Raw genomic sequence first — 15256 nt, forward strand, 5'->3', positions numbered from 1 at the left:
TCTTGATTTTATGACATATAACATGATTTTATCCATTTACAGTTTTCCTTTTGAAAAAATTTTCTTGATACGCCTGATATGTAATTTTATTTGACGTAAATTTTTTTGAATTGATTTGTATTGTATGACATTTTTTTTATTATTTGTATATTTGTTTTTGTGCTTTTTTGTTTTGTAAATGCTTTGTCGATGAAGCTGTTTTGGCTTTTTGTACAATAAAGCGTTGTTTTTTATCTCTAGTGTATGTATAGTGGGTGGTCGTGTCATTTTCGCTGATCCAGAGTTTTACTGAACTAAGTGTCATACATTTTGGTATCCCCAGTACTGGTTCTGGACCAAGATAAGATACCTATGATCAATGCCTTGCTAGATCGTCGGCTTTTCCGTTGCCTTGGATGCCGCTATAATCCAGTATCCAGAATAATTTAGTTCTATTTCTTTCCGTCAGAGTGTCAAGTTTATCCAGGCATTTCCAGAAGAGTCTCGACAATACCTTTGGGTTCATGAGCGCCTTAAGTACCGCCGATTGATTAGCTTCATATTGAATAAGCTCTTCTGTTGTTTTCTCCAGCGCATTGCACAGGGTGGCGCCTCTCATACGCCACGGAGGCACCAAGGAGAACGATAGTTTGTATTGAAATTAAATTTTGTAAGCATATATAGGTCAAATCAAAGTACTTTTTAAAAATATACTAATAAAGTTGTGTTTTTTTGTAATGGAACACCCTATATATTAATTGATTTTCGGATTCTAGGAGAAGAATAAAGGTGAATTTTATAAAAGAAGTATATGACTAAAATGTAAGGTTTTTGACATATTTAACATTTTCTAAAAATAAGAACAATTTTTAAAATACAATCAAAGCTACCAAAATTGGAATTTACCCGGTATAGCCTAATATGTAGATAAATTAACTATTGTACTTTAAATCAAATTAAAACTTGATCCAAAAGGTTATACAGGGTGAAACAAAATTAATATTGAACATTGGTCATTTTTAAAAGCATGTTACTCGTTTATTTTGAATGGAACACCCAGTATATTATTCCGATATTCAATGGAGAATTCATATCTCTTCAAGATACTATTAAGGTTGCCGAACCCTCAAACCAAGATTTTCCTAGATATTTTCATTTACATGATTTGATCTGTGTATATTTTTATTATTTCATAAAATCTTGGGTGGCTGTGATATGTCTGACGTTACTTTAACATAGCTGTCTAATTAGTCCAACTTTAACAACTAGTTATCATTTTGTGTCAGTTAAAAGAGAAAAAAAAATCTCAGAAATATGCCGAAAATGCAAACTTATCCTACATCAGGAAGAATAATTGATATGATTCTATTAGTTGGTGAATGCATTGTGCGTTCACCAGCTGAATACTGAAATGTTCCTGCTTTTATCTAGTCTGGATTTTTTTATGGGGATATGTTAAAGACAGTGTTTACAAAACTCGACCAACTATTGTCGGCAACATGAGAGAAATTATTGTAGCTGCTTTTCGAGGTAGAACTCCACATATGCCTTTTAAAATTTTATGTAGTTATTAGGAAAGGAAGCATTTTGAGTATTTGATTTCATCTAGCTAATTTTTGTCACATCATTATAGATTTATATCTAGTTTTAATTCTGTAATAATTAAAATATGTTTTAAACTTTTATAAAACGCTTTCAGTTAACCTACATATGCCGCCAACATTTCATTTCGATATAAACTACCGTTCTTCTTGGAGCTTCCGCGGCGTATGAGAGGCCCCACCCTGTAGAATGGTAAAAATTTCAGTCTGGAATACGGTTGAGTAATTTACCCAAGGCAAGTTTGCCCTTGGTCTTTTCCCAAAAGTTCTGAGTTAGTTCAGTGGGAGTTAATTAGGGAAATATTATTTTTTCTGTTTAAACAGCCTTTGAAGTATTTTCAATTTTGTCCAAAATGTAAGCGGAAGAAACATTTTCGTTATCGATAAATTTTATAAAGATTTATGCTATTTTTCTCTTCAAAGAGCCCCATTCAAAGCCCATTTGAGAAATTTATACATTTGAGCCCCATATTCAAGCCCCATTTAAGAAACCTTCAAAGAGGTTTTCTCTTCAAAGAGGTCCTTAATTTTATCCAAATTTTAAAAATAATTTGGTAAATTTCGTTAAATTTAAATCTAATCTCGTAAAACCTAGGAATTTGGAATAACAATAGAACCAAAGACGAAATTAAACTTAGACAAATTAGAAGTTGATTTCATTACTTTGTGATTACCCTGTAGACCTATGCCCAAACATGGCGACCACGGTGGCATAAGAATATTTTTGGATGCGCGTCGTCGAAGCTTTCTACCTCTATCACCATCATCATCAACATTATATCCAGCTGATTCAACCATTTCTAATTATGGGGTAGCCCCTCTCACATATACCCTCTTTGTAGTTAGGCCCACTGTTGTCTATGTGTTGTTGGTAATGCGGGATCAATAAGTTAAAGTAAGTAATCCCTGCTAATATCCATGGTCCTATCTCAGGTTTGGCCTTCCTCTAGGTCTCTTAATTTCTCGTGGGTACCATCATTTTTGTGGTCCATCTCTTTTCCGTCTTTCTTGCCTGGTATCCTGTCTATTGCCACTTGAAGGATTTGAGTCTGTGGATGACATCTAATACATGGGTCTTTTGTCGTATCCACAGTTCTTTTACTGTCTCTCGTGGTTATTCCCAGCATATTTCATTCCATTGAGCGTTGCGCGACCCGCAGTTTCCTTATGATGCCCGTTTTAAGTAAGTAAACCTACTTTATTGCTGCATGTATTGCTAGTCATTTAGTTCATTAATTGGTGCATGTAGTTCTTCAGGACTATTGGCAATTACGACTATGTCATCAGCGAATTTTAGACTGTTAAGATATTCTCCATCTACACACACCGGAAAAGTCTAGGGATATTACAATTTTATCCAGCAATTGTCAGTAATTTTATTATTTGCATTTCTGATATAATAAAATTAAAATAAACAAATATATAGTTTACAGGACGGATTGGAAATAAAAATGCGAATTTTACCGAATTTTTCAAATGTACCTTGATTTTTATTGAACTCAAAAAAATACACACATTTTTTTTAATTCTAAACTGTGAATTAAAAAAAAAAGATAAAACCATTTTTACTTACAAAAGGGTATGGTCTTCTCTACTGTTCATTACAGCCCCACATCGTCTCTCCATGCTCCTGATCAGGTTGTCGATCTCTTCTTGAGGTACAGCCTGCCACGCTGCATTCACGGCCCGAACCAGATCCCTACGAGTTTCACGAGGCATACCCATTCTCAAAATTCTTCTTTGGACCGCGTCCCATACGTGCTCGATGGGGTTGAGGTCAGGAGATTGTGCCGGCCAGGGTAAGATGTTTAATTGATCAGCATTGATAAACTCACTTACCACTCTGGCTATATGAGGCCGTGCATTGTCATACATGAGAATAAGAAGTTTCTCCTAAAATCATTGGCATATGGTAACACGACAGGCTCAAGAATTAAATCACGATATGTGATTCTTGTTAGAAATCTTTCAAGAAAAACGAGATCGGTTTTTCGGCCTAACTGGACTCCTTCCCAGACCATAACTGTACCACCTTGATAAGGGTACACTTCCTGAACATGATCCAACCGAATAAGATTTCCCGGTTCTCTCCATACCTTATGCCTTCTCGAATCCGGATGAATTCCAAAGCGTGACTTATCCGTGAAGAGAACATTGGCCCATTGTTCATTCGACCACTGAACATGATCTTGAGCCCACAAATATCGTACCTCTCGATTTCCTCTCGTTAAGGGTTGAGCTCTCCAAGGGCGTCTGCTTCTTAAGTTGACCACTCTTAATCTATTGCGAACAGTGTCAGGACTAACGGTTACATTTACATTATGTGTTTTCTGGAGAATTAAACTAAGCTCTGGTGCTGTAAGAGTCGGTCGGCGTCGAGCATTTAATTGTAAAAAATGATCTTGCTGAGGGGTAGTAATGCGATGTCGCCCTGTGTGCCTTTCAGCAACATCACCACTTTCACGGTAGCGTGCACTTAATCGAGATATTACACTTTGCGTTGTATGTAATGCTCTAGCTACGTCGATTTGGCGCATTCCAGCTTCAAGCATACCCATGGCCCATAGCATTTCGTCTCTGTTAAGATGTCTACGCTCCATAATGTCGTTTAATACTAAACAGAGTTATTTGAATGAATTCTGGCCAGTTATCATAAAAACATAGCCAGTACAGGTTAAATTCGAACAACTGATGCTAGGTGCTTTTTATACATTTGACAAAAAAATGCACAAACACTTCTGTAAATATCCCAAATTTAGAAATAACTAGTGTGACTAATTCGTTTCAATCGAAGTAGAAAGAATCGGTCTAAAAATATATGGTTCTTTATTCAAAACATTTATTTTTAACTTTAATAAAATGATATCCCTAGATTTTTCCGATGTGTGTATTTTCAATCCATTGTTGGTCCAGTCTAGTTGACGGATGATTTCTTCTAGTGTTGCTATAAACAGCTTTGGGAATATTGCATCTCCCTGTTGTACTTCTTTGCCATTCAGAGAATTCTGGGGTTGTTTTCTCTCTTGCTTTCGTTTCTTTGTATTATTGACTAAAGTTTGACCGAATTTTGAAAAACTGCATTTGAAATAGTTCTTTCTTGTTTAATTTTTACTAATTTTTTTAGCTATCTAGGTGAATTTTCTTTTTTGACAGACACATATTTGATCGTTGTAACCAGTCCTAATTCCTAATGATCTTTTAATGAACATTTTTTGTGTTTCTATAAAAAAAACAAATCTACTTGGAATCCATTTTGTAAAACCTATATATTTTCTACAGAATTATATGAAAATCAACGCTAACTCTTTCTACTACCAATCTCGAGCTGTGCTCTAACGCCAATCCGTATTCAAATTACACAGTAACCTAGTGAAGGAGATACGTAGCACTCGGTCGTACGCGGTTTGGCCTTGAATGGTAATGACCTCTGCGAGGAAACGGGTACTCAAAATAGTCATCGGGCTGGTCGCGGTACCGCTAGCCGTACACGAATTACGTGATTCCGTTTCCTCCTTTCTCGGCCGGTCGGGCGTTATTTATTTGACGCGGGGTACCACCACTCCAGATGTGGAATTCAGAGAGTAAATTATTGTTACATTATTGGTACGGTTTATGTTTATTCGCGACAGATGGGTACCTACTTGTATACAGTAAAATATAGTTGTATATTTTTTTTATAATAAAGTTTTACAGAAAACTTTGAGTTGGATTAAGACTCAAAAGAAATTTAACTTGTTAGATTATATTTCTTGAAGTGGGTATCGTCTTGTTCCACTGCGGCCTTTTTACATCTATTGTAGTTCTCTTCTGATCTTTAGGTTACATTCTCAGTAGTCTTATCATTTTCAAAAAGTTTAGCAACTTAGAGACTGAACCCTCCATATAGCTCTTTGTTAATGCCCTATCATTGTCTAGTACAGGGAATCGCATATTTGCCAGGCAGTCGCAATGACATAATATGCGGTGCCTCTTCAAATTGACAAAGTCTGCATGGCCTCTTTTGTCAATCAGCTTTAGATGCCTATTCAGCTTACAATACCCTCTAAGTAGACCCACCCACTACAGCTTTGACATCTTTCTGTCTTTGCTTTATCAGGTTTTCCGTGAATTTTGGCGAATGTTCTACACCCACTGTTTTCGCATTGATAAGCCTTGTTTGGTCATTTCCTCTGTCTTTTCGGTACCCTTGTGGCTATCGTGCCCCGGTACCCAGTCTAAAATTGCTACGCTCCCCCAATTTGTTTAGAGTGTTTAGAAAATGCACACATTCCCACACTAGTTTAGAACTGATATAGTGTTGCTCTGTTGCCAGAACGGATTACTTTAGTAGATTACTGATTCTTTTCAAATAATATTGGACTTTCTGCCATTGAAGAACGGCGTCAGAGTTGGTTTGGAAATTAAGATCGCTGTTATTTCATATGTAAAATGATAAGGAAATGTCAATGATTTACATTTCCAAGCCAAGTAAACATCTTTTTTTTGATAATATAAAAAGCATGGCATTAGATAACAATTAAAAATGTTATTTGATGCATCGACTAATGGGCACAAGATTAACAATAACGCTTTGAAATTGTAATTTTTTATTATTATATCATCGGATGGGCAAAAATGTCCGCTATTAATATTAATATACAGGGTGAGTTTCCTACGATGTTCTCTATGGGTATCTCGGAAACTACTGGAGATAGAGAGTCGGTTAAAAGGGTAAAGAATTGAAAAAAACAAATTTCGGCTATTTTGAAAATTGTCCCTAATTCCATTATAATCTATTTTAGACAAAACGTTTTCAGATAAAAGTTGTAGATAATCACATCCTTAATGAGATTGTGTCCTTCGTTTTTTCTAAAGCCTGTCATTTTTGACATATGACACAAACATATGTTTTTTTAAATGGAAACCCTAGTTGGCCATGACTTCATAAAAAGCGCCATTTTTTAAGCTTTTTAGCGATATAACCTATTATAATATGTCTTCTTAGAAAAATTACTGGGTTATAGCCAATTTTTATAAATTTTAAACAATTTCACTTAGTTAGCCATGGAAAGAAGTTTAATCGTCTTTGCTCTCAGAAATGTGAAGCAGTCACATCCAATTAAAATAAACAAAAATTGTAAATATGAATTTTTTAAAAGAAGAAAAGCGTGTAGGATTATCGATTCAACTTTTCTTGACAATACATTTTCGAGGATACGTTGACCGGTGAATGTTACGTTTTTTAGAGAACGATTTTCAAGACATGTTAGAAAAGTTAAATTTAGTTATACCTAGCCAATTCTTATCTTTCTTGACTAATTTCACTTAGATTGCATGGTATTCTTATTCTGTTATGGTTTATAAAAATAAAAACAGAATATATTATTAAACGGTTCTTTACAATTTACATTACATAAACTAAAACTTAAAAAAATAATATCACTACATACACTTTAAGTTATTTTAGAAAATGTTCAAAAAATCCGCCATTATTTTGAGTTACATCTTTTTAAAACTAAATTACTAGGTACCTATTCTCACAGAAGGAGCGGTCGACTTGATAAACTTCTCTCGTACCGCCACTTCGAGTGCCTCTCTTAATTCATAATTTTTTTGTAAACCTTATTGTTAACCATACCGCATAAAAAAATATAAAATGAATAGATCAGGTGATCGAGGAGGCCCATGCAATTGGTCCACCTCTTCCTATCCCTGAGTTCGCATAATTATGATATAAATAATTTTTAACATTTCTTTTATTATGCCCCCCACCACATAATGAAAGTCATGTTGGAACCACTCTATTGATGCGCGAGTATCTACACGCTTTTCCCCATTTCTTCATTTGAGAAATTCATATTTACAATTTTTGTTTATTTTAATTTACAAAGTTTGGATGTTTCAGCTTCACATTTCTGAGAGCAACGGCGATTGAACTTGTTTCCATGGCTAACTAAGTGAAATTGTTTAAAAATGATAAGAATTGGATATAACTCTTTTCGAAACTTTTTCTTTGCTAACTTTTTCGAAAAAATCATATTTTAGCTTATATCGCTGAAAAGCTTAAAAAATGGCGCTGTTTATGAAGTAATGGCCAACTATGGTTTCCGTTTAGTATGTGTTTGTGTCATATGTCAAAAATGACAGGCTTTAGAAAAAAACGGAGGACACAGTCTCATTAAGGATGTAATTATCTACAACTTTTATCTGAAAACTTTTTGTCTAAAATAGCTTATAATGGAATTAGGGACGATTTTTAAAATAGCCGAAATTTGTTTTTTTCGAAATATCTAGCCATGAACTTTTTCAAAAATCTGAAAAGCGCATATTTATGACCCCACAAAAAAGCAATTCTTTCCCCATTTAACCGACTCTCTGTCTCCAGTAGTTTCCGAGATACCCATAGAGAACATCGTAGAAAACTCACCCTGTATAAATAAAAAAAAAATGAATTAGTTTATAATCTTTGCAATCGACTGGCTTTATGTTGAGCTGAGCAATATTCTGGCTGACCATGAATTAATCTGAGCATGATAAATCCAGCTTGGCTTTGTATGAAAAAGTATAGCGGTAGCAAATTTAACAAAACTTTTCCATCGCATTTGTACGTGTTGATTTTATCGCATCCGTTACACATAGGCAATAAGCAAGCCTTTGTTCTTATCTTCTATCTTAACAACCTTATCGCCCTCATTTGCAACACCTTTGTCCGCTACACCACCGACCTCTAAGTTATTATATGTCTTACAACCCTTGGGTAGGAATTTAAATTGTTGCCCTAGGGTATGTGTAAAATTTGACATTTAAATAAGTAAATGGCTAAAGGTTGATTCTCACTATACCTTCCATATCATATATTTTGAACAGTAGCACTCGTTTCTCGTGGTAGAGGAATAAATAACTGATAATATTCCATTTGGGAATCAAAAATTTATCTAGTAAATATTTAAATAGTTTTAGTATAATATTAGATAGGTAGTTTTAGTTTAATTTTCTTCAATACCTTTAAAGAAAAGATTAAATCTATATTTTGATATGGTACCCGTGGTTTTGTGTGACTTGTAATATTAGATTCTATTCTAGTTTTACATACATGGAAAAAGCAAATACACAGAGATCCGAATTTAATTTTATCTGAATCCCCTAATTTTCCAATCGGAAGAATGTGTATTTTGGAAAATTTCTTTCTTTTAAAATTGTTGAAGCTAAACTTACTTTACTAAAATTTATAATTTTTTTAAACGATCGCTTCGAAAAGTATACGGACCTTTTCAAACTAAATAACAAATATGCGTGTACCTACTTAGTTAACAGTGGCGCAACTAGAGGGGGTTTAGGGGGTGTTTAGTTCCTTCCCAACCACCAAATTAGCCCCCCTGATGATTGGTGCAAGTTGTTTAAAATTCGTTTTAATCTCAAATTAATATTTTCTTTTAAGTGAACTGATTCTCCCTAAAAGTCAGGGTCTAGTTGCGCCACTGTTAGTTAAGATATGAGGTATAGTGCGTGTCGTGTCTACAATATGTGTGTTTTAGACTGGAATCAGACCTAGAAGAAGGCAACAAACTTCACCCTAATCAATTTGGCTTTAGAAAAGGGAAGTCCACCATTGACGCATTAAACATGGTGGTCAACGAAGTAGATCGAATTAAAACCAAGAGTTACCGACATAGAGGATTTTTGGCATTACTCGTCCTTGATATAAGGAACGCTTTCAATTCGGCTCCATTGCTGGGCATTGCAACTCAACTAGAGCAGAAAGGAATTAGCCCATACTTTGTACGCATGGTACAGTGGTTCCTGTCATATAGATATGTCATCACAGAGTACGGTGGGAAACACAGAATGACGTGCGGAGTCCCTCAAGGTTCGATCCTCGGACCCACCCTCTGGAATATATTTTACGATCAGATACTTGGTATGGACAACACGATCTTAGCTTATGCGGACGATCTAGCCCTCTTAATAACTGCATCCACCTACACGATCCTTGAAGAAAAGATTCAGACGGCTGCACTAGCGATTAAAAATAAGTTGGAAAACATGGGCGTCAAGCTGGCCCCAGAAAAAACTGAGTTGGTCATTCTCGTTGGACAACGCAAGGCAAAGGATCTAAGCATAAAGCTGGATAATTTTGTTATAAAACCTCAAAAGAAGGTTAAATACATGGGGGTTTGGTTCGACTCTGGCATGCGAATGACCTCACACGTAACAGAAATCAGGGATCAAAAGACTGGCATCATCCAGCATCTGACGAGAATAACTCTCAATATCGGAGGACCTCGCGCGGAAAAAAGAAGACTTCTCGCTTCGGTAGTTCATTCGACCATACTCTACGCATCACCGATCTGGGACAGATCCATGCGCTTCAAGCATTACGAAAACATGCTAAAAAGGATAAATAGGAAGTTAGCACTCTGGGTTGCATAGGCATACTGTACATGTTCAACAATAGCGGTACTGCGCCTTGCTGAGGCACCTCCGATCAGTATACTGATCCAGGAAAGAAACCAAATATATAAAAATGGAACTTCCTTCCGGAAAGAGACCAAAAACATAGTACTAGAGCAGTGGCAGACACGATGGGAAGCATATAGCGGATGGACAAAGAGTTTCATACCCAATATTAAAGATTGGATAAAATGCGACCAAGCAAACACGGACTAGTACATCACGCAAGCCATGACTGGCCATGGAGTATTTGGCGAGAATTTGCACAGGATCCGCAAGACTGACTTTCCTACATGCAGGTATTGCGAGGCGTCAGACTCGGCTAACCATACACTATTTGAGTGTCACACGCACGAAGATATACGGAAAAACGCAGAAACAGTATGTTGTACGAAGATTACTAGAGTAAAAGTCGGAAACCTTCTAACATTATCGAATGAAAATATCGAAGCGATTTGCAGCATGTTAAGGAACATTATGAAGAAAAAGGCGAAGGACGAAGAAGACAAGATCTGGGTACAGACAAGACCAACATAGAAGAATGATAAGTCTCTAATCTTGATGAAATGCCTTTGGCGGTACCGAGATTGGCGTGCTTAAAGCACAGATGGGTTTTTAGTGGGTAGACCCTCTCGCATGAGGGAGATCCCCACACGCTGGCCCTAAAGGCGTTGCCCATCTATAAAAAAATGGTTTCCACTTTGGAAGCAGAACGGTTCTGGTCCAGTTAGTGGAGTGTTCGCTCCTTTTCTAGCTAGATCGTTTGCTTGGTGGACCGACACTCAGAATAGGAGGACTTTATTTTCTTTGCATGTTTTGTTTAGATTCCCTAGGCGTTCTTTGACCAACTTCGATTTGAGGGTTATTGAGTTGATCGTATTTAAGGCTGCTTGACTACCGGATAAGATGGCTATTTACTATTTCCGATAGTTCTCTCATACTCATACTGTAGGGGAAAATAGAAGGCAGAAGATCAGCGGGATGCAGACGGATATCGTGGCTGCGAAATCTACGAACATGGACCGGATTGACGTCAACAGCTTTGTTCAGAACGGCAGTGAACAAAGTAATATGGACCAATGTGATAGCCAATATCTAAAGAGGACAGGCACTTTAAGAAGAAGAAGATAGTTTCTCTCTAAGATAAGTTGTACACATCTTACGATAGTGTAGCTTTCTAACTAAAGGATTTTTAGCTAGGTGTGTTTGCCTTAATGTAGCGGTTTCTTTACGTAAAAGAAGAAATATTTGATTTCTGTCTGTATTAGTTGTATTTTCCCAGAAGATTGCCGAATAATAATAAATATCATTTCACATATCCCATCCGTAGTATCTACTTGAAGGCAGAACAATAACAACATTAAATTATTCTTACGTCGGATAATGCAAGAAAAAACAATCTACCAAGAAAAATTATGTTACCGGCCGATTCTACCAAACAAAAGATCGTTGACGGAAACGATGCATTCTAAGGCAAAGAGAAAATATGCAAATGGTGGTTATTAAAAATTGTTCTTCGTTATATTGTTTGGTTTGAACGTGCGAAAATTTTATGCCATTTCTACTAATACACAATTGTATTTATCGGTTTCTTTATTAAATTTTTTTTAATCACTTTTCTTTATTAATAATTATAATAAATGCGTTTATTTTTCTCCAAAATGAACGTTTTGCAAAAAAAAATTATGATATATTTTGATATATCTAGGTATACAGGGTGTCCTAGGCTGAGCGTGAATTAGAAGTTTCTATAGAACTACAATATCTAGATCGGAGATTTTTTGCACATCATTGTTTTACAATGATATCTTTCGATTAAAAATATTTTAAATATGGCGGCACTTCCAGAAATACCGGAAGTTGACAGGAACTTTTTGATTTTAATTAGGTACTCCCATTTTTTTATTACATATTTAAAGTTTCTATAAAATGTTATGAATTTTTATATCAAACACTGTATACCTCACATTATATGCCAATGCGACAATGATATATGCCATATATATATGCCAATGCGACAATGATTAGAATGGTCACTAACGGAATTAGTACTGGGAGAATTGTCAGATCAGGGGCTTGGAACACCCTCAAAAAGGAAATACCACTTCTGCAACTCCCAATGGACGATATGCCAAGAACGTACAACTTTGACAAACATGTCAATGTAGTATTGAGCAATAAGAAGGATTGGAAGAGCGAAACGCTTGCCCAGCAGTTAAAAGACCATACCATAACTTGGTATACTGATGCTTCCAAAACCAATACGGGAACAGGGATCGGAGTGTTTGCGCCGAGAGCTAATTACTCCGAACCAATGGGCACTTACCCTAGTATCCTACAGGCAGAAATCTACGCTATCGAGAGATGCGTACAACTTATCTTAGATAGGAACTATCGGAAACAAGAAATAGCCATCTTATCTGATAGTCAAGCAGCGTTAAAGGCGATCAACTCAGTATCAATCGATTTGAAATTGGTCAAAGAATGCATAGAGAAGCTGAATAAATTAGGCAAAGAAAACAAAGTCCTCCTACACTGGGTGCCTGCTCACCAAGGGATAGAAGGCAATGAAAAAGCAAATAATCTAGCTAGGAAAGGAGCGAACACTCCACTAACTGGACCAGAACCGTTCTGCTTTCCAAGTGGTAACCAACTCAAGGCGGAACTCAAGGACTTGGAAGATTCCATCCGCTACCTGGAATGGAAATCTTGCAATGGTCTAAGACACTCGAAGAAGTTTCTGAGGGCTTATGATCAAGAAAAATCACAGATCTTCCTGGGTCTGAGTAAGAACAATCTTCGGATTGTCACGGGGTTTTTAACAGGACACTGTCTCCTCAATGAACACCTCAGTAGATTGAAACTAAGAAGAAACGGCGAATGCAGATTCTGTGGGGAAGATGGTGAAACACCAGTACACCTCATCACTGAGTGCGCCGAGACGACAACCATTCGTGCCATGAATTTTGGTACGACTGATATTGGAGATGGAGAACTACCCTCTATAAAACCGTCCCAGATACTGGCTTTTGTCAAAGCCCTGGGACTGTATGATGAGTTATGATTCAAGAAAGGGGGACACAATGGATCTGTAAGGTCGAAGTGATTAACCCCCCTCCCACTCATTCTAAATTCTCATTCTAAAAAAATACCTCACATTAACCGTTTTTGAGAAAAAAAAATATTTAATTTTTTTTGGAGGAAAAAACTGCCTGTCAAAAAAAGTTTTATAACCTCAAATTTAGTGATTACAACAGTCACTGGGACATAAAGAGAAGATATGTGCTTATCTATTTCAAATATTAAATTGTTTAAATGTCCAATATAATAATGGCCGCAGCTGTCATGGAATTGGGCGATACAGAAATTATCACAAATATTTTTTTTCAAATGTAAATCCATTTTTTTATTTCACTAGTGTAAAGGTTTTCCATTTCGTTACTTTTTTATTATACAGCTTCCTATACCCAAAATAAATCGTTTTTAAGTCATTTAAGATTTAGTTTTAAAACGTACATTTTTCATGATTTTAACCAGTAGCCTATGACTTTAAACGTCAAGTGATGTAAAGCAATAGATCTGGCCATGTCATATTGTGACACTTTGTTCAGAAAAAAGTATGCCATCGATCATCATTTCCAAGCCACCTTTGCGCTATTTTTTTTTCGATCATACGGTATATTATTAATAATAGCAACTATTAGATATATAGCCAAAATACGAGATATATTTTTATAAATACACTTTTTAAACTTTTAGGCAGGCAGTATTTATAGTATAGAACAGATTCAAATAATTCGTTTTCTGACAGATGGAAATAAATTGTCTGATTATTTGACAATTAATATCAAAGACATGGACACAGAAAAGCTCATGAAAGAAAACGCCTTGCGTGACGATCTTCTGATGCGTGTCAAATACTCGTCAGCGAGTAATAGCATTAGTAGTATATAGTAATGTCTAGCTAAATAAAATCAAGAAAAATATACGTTTTAAAACTAAATCTTCAATAAATTAAGAACAACTAGCGAAAAAAAAGAGATTTCTATTTGAAAAAAATAATTTATGATAATTTTTTTAATCGCTGAATTCCATGACAGCTACCGCCATTATTATATGATATTCGATTAATTTTTTTTGGAATAGTCACATGTCTCCTCTTTATGTAACAGCGGCTGTAGTAATTACTAAATTTGACTTTAGGCTATACAATTTTTTTTTGACAGCAAGTTTTTTTCGTCCAAAAATTTTTAATATTTTTTTTCTCAAAAACGGTTAAAGTTAGGTATAAAGTGTTGTATTATGTAATAAAAACCGGCGGCACCCGTTTAAAATAAGAAAGTTGCCGTCAACTTCCGGTATTTCCAGAAGTGCCACAATATTGAAAATATTTTTAATTGATAGATCACGTTGCTAAACAGTGATGTACAAAAAATCTCTGATCTAGATATTGTAGTTTTCTAGAAACTTCTAATGCACGTTCAGCCTGGGACACCCTGTATATAACAGGCACTTTATTGTTAAAATGTAAATTTTGACAGATGAAGAAATCTTTTATATGTCGACATATGGTCTGTTTTTTTAATTATTGCGTGTTAAAACTATTGTTGAAAATAACAGTAAAACGTTTTTATAGAAATCTTTCTTATTTTAGATCCAGATGCATCGAAAATGGCCACTCCACATCCACTTTTCCTGGCTTATTTCATTCAGTTCTTCGTCCAGGCGACGTTGTCAGCATTTCCACCAAGCCTGAGATTTCCCATGAAAGTTTCACACAACAAAATAACAGATGTCGTGGCCATATGCGATTCGCAGAATATGAACATCACAGTTACCATGGCGCAGGCGTTTAAAGGAGTCGCGTTTGCTAAAGATTTCGCAAACGAATGTAAAAATTTTGGTAAGTACCTACATAATTTTAAATATTAAAATTCCCTCTATATGTTTTTACAATACTACATATTAACACGTAGTATTGTAAAAAAATGTTTTATTAGTTTTTTTATTCAATTACGTATTCTTCAAATACATGTTCATATAGTAACTTGAAGTGCTTTTTTTTATTGTATAACAGATTTAAATAAAAATGGGAAATAATGAACACTCGGTTATAACGCAAAATTGTTTCTGTCCCTCCATGTTCGTTATAACCGAGGTCGACTGTAATTTGTGCTGCCCCACGTTGGGCGCCAAAATTAAAAGGGTATCATTTTATTAAAAGGGCCTGTTTCATGAAAGTAGCA

The 15256-nt window shown here is 35.6% G+C and overlaps 1 protein-coding gene across 1 annotated transcript in view; it reads left to right on the forward strand.

Annotated features, from left to right (window-relative positions):
• Nucleotides 1–5121: 5121 nt before the first annotated feature.
• LOC115888074 overlaps nt 5122–15256 on the forward strand; it is a 34932-nt gene continuing 24797 nt past the window's right edge. Inside the window, exons 1-2 of the mRNA XM_030907645.1 lie at nt 5122–5183; nt 14665–14913. Of these exons, the coding sequence (XP_030763505.1) occupies nt 14682–14913 (232 nt within the window). The 5' untranslated portion in view covers nt 5122–5183; nt 14665–14681. The remainder of the gene's footprint in view (nt 5184–14664; nt 14914–15256) is intronic.

This window comes from Sitophilus oryzae, unplaced genomic scaffold (genome assembly GCF_002938485.1).
Source record: "Sitophilus oryzae breed Bouriz unplaced genomic scaffold, Soryzae_2.0 scaffold_682_pilon_pilon, whole genome shotgun sequence".
NCBI classification, from domain to species: Eukaryota; Metazoa; Arthropoda; class Insecta; order Coleoptera; family Curculionidae; genus Sitophilus; species Sitophilus oryzae.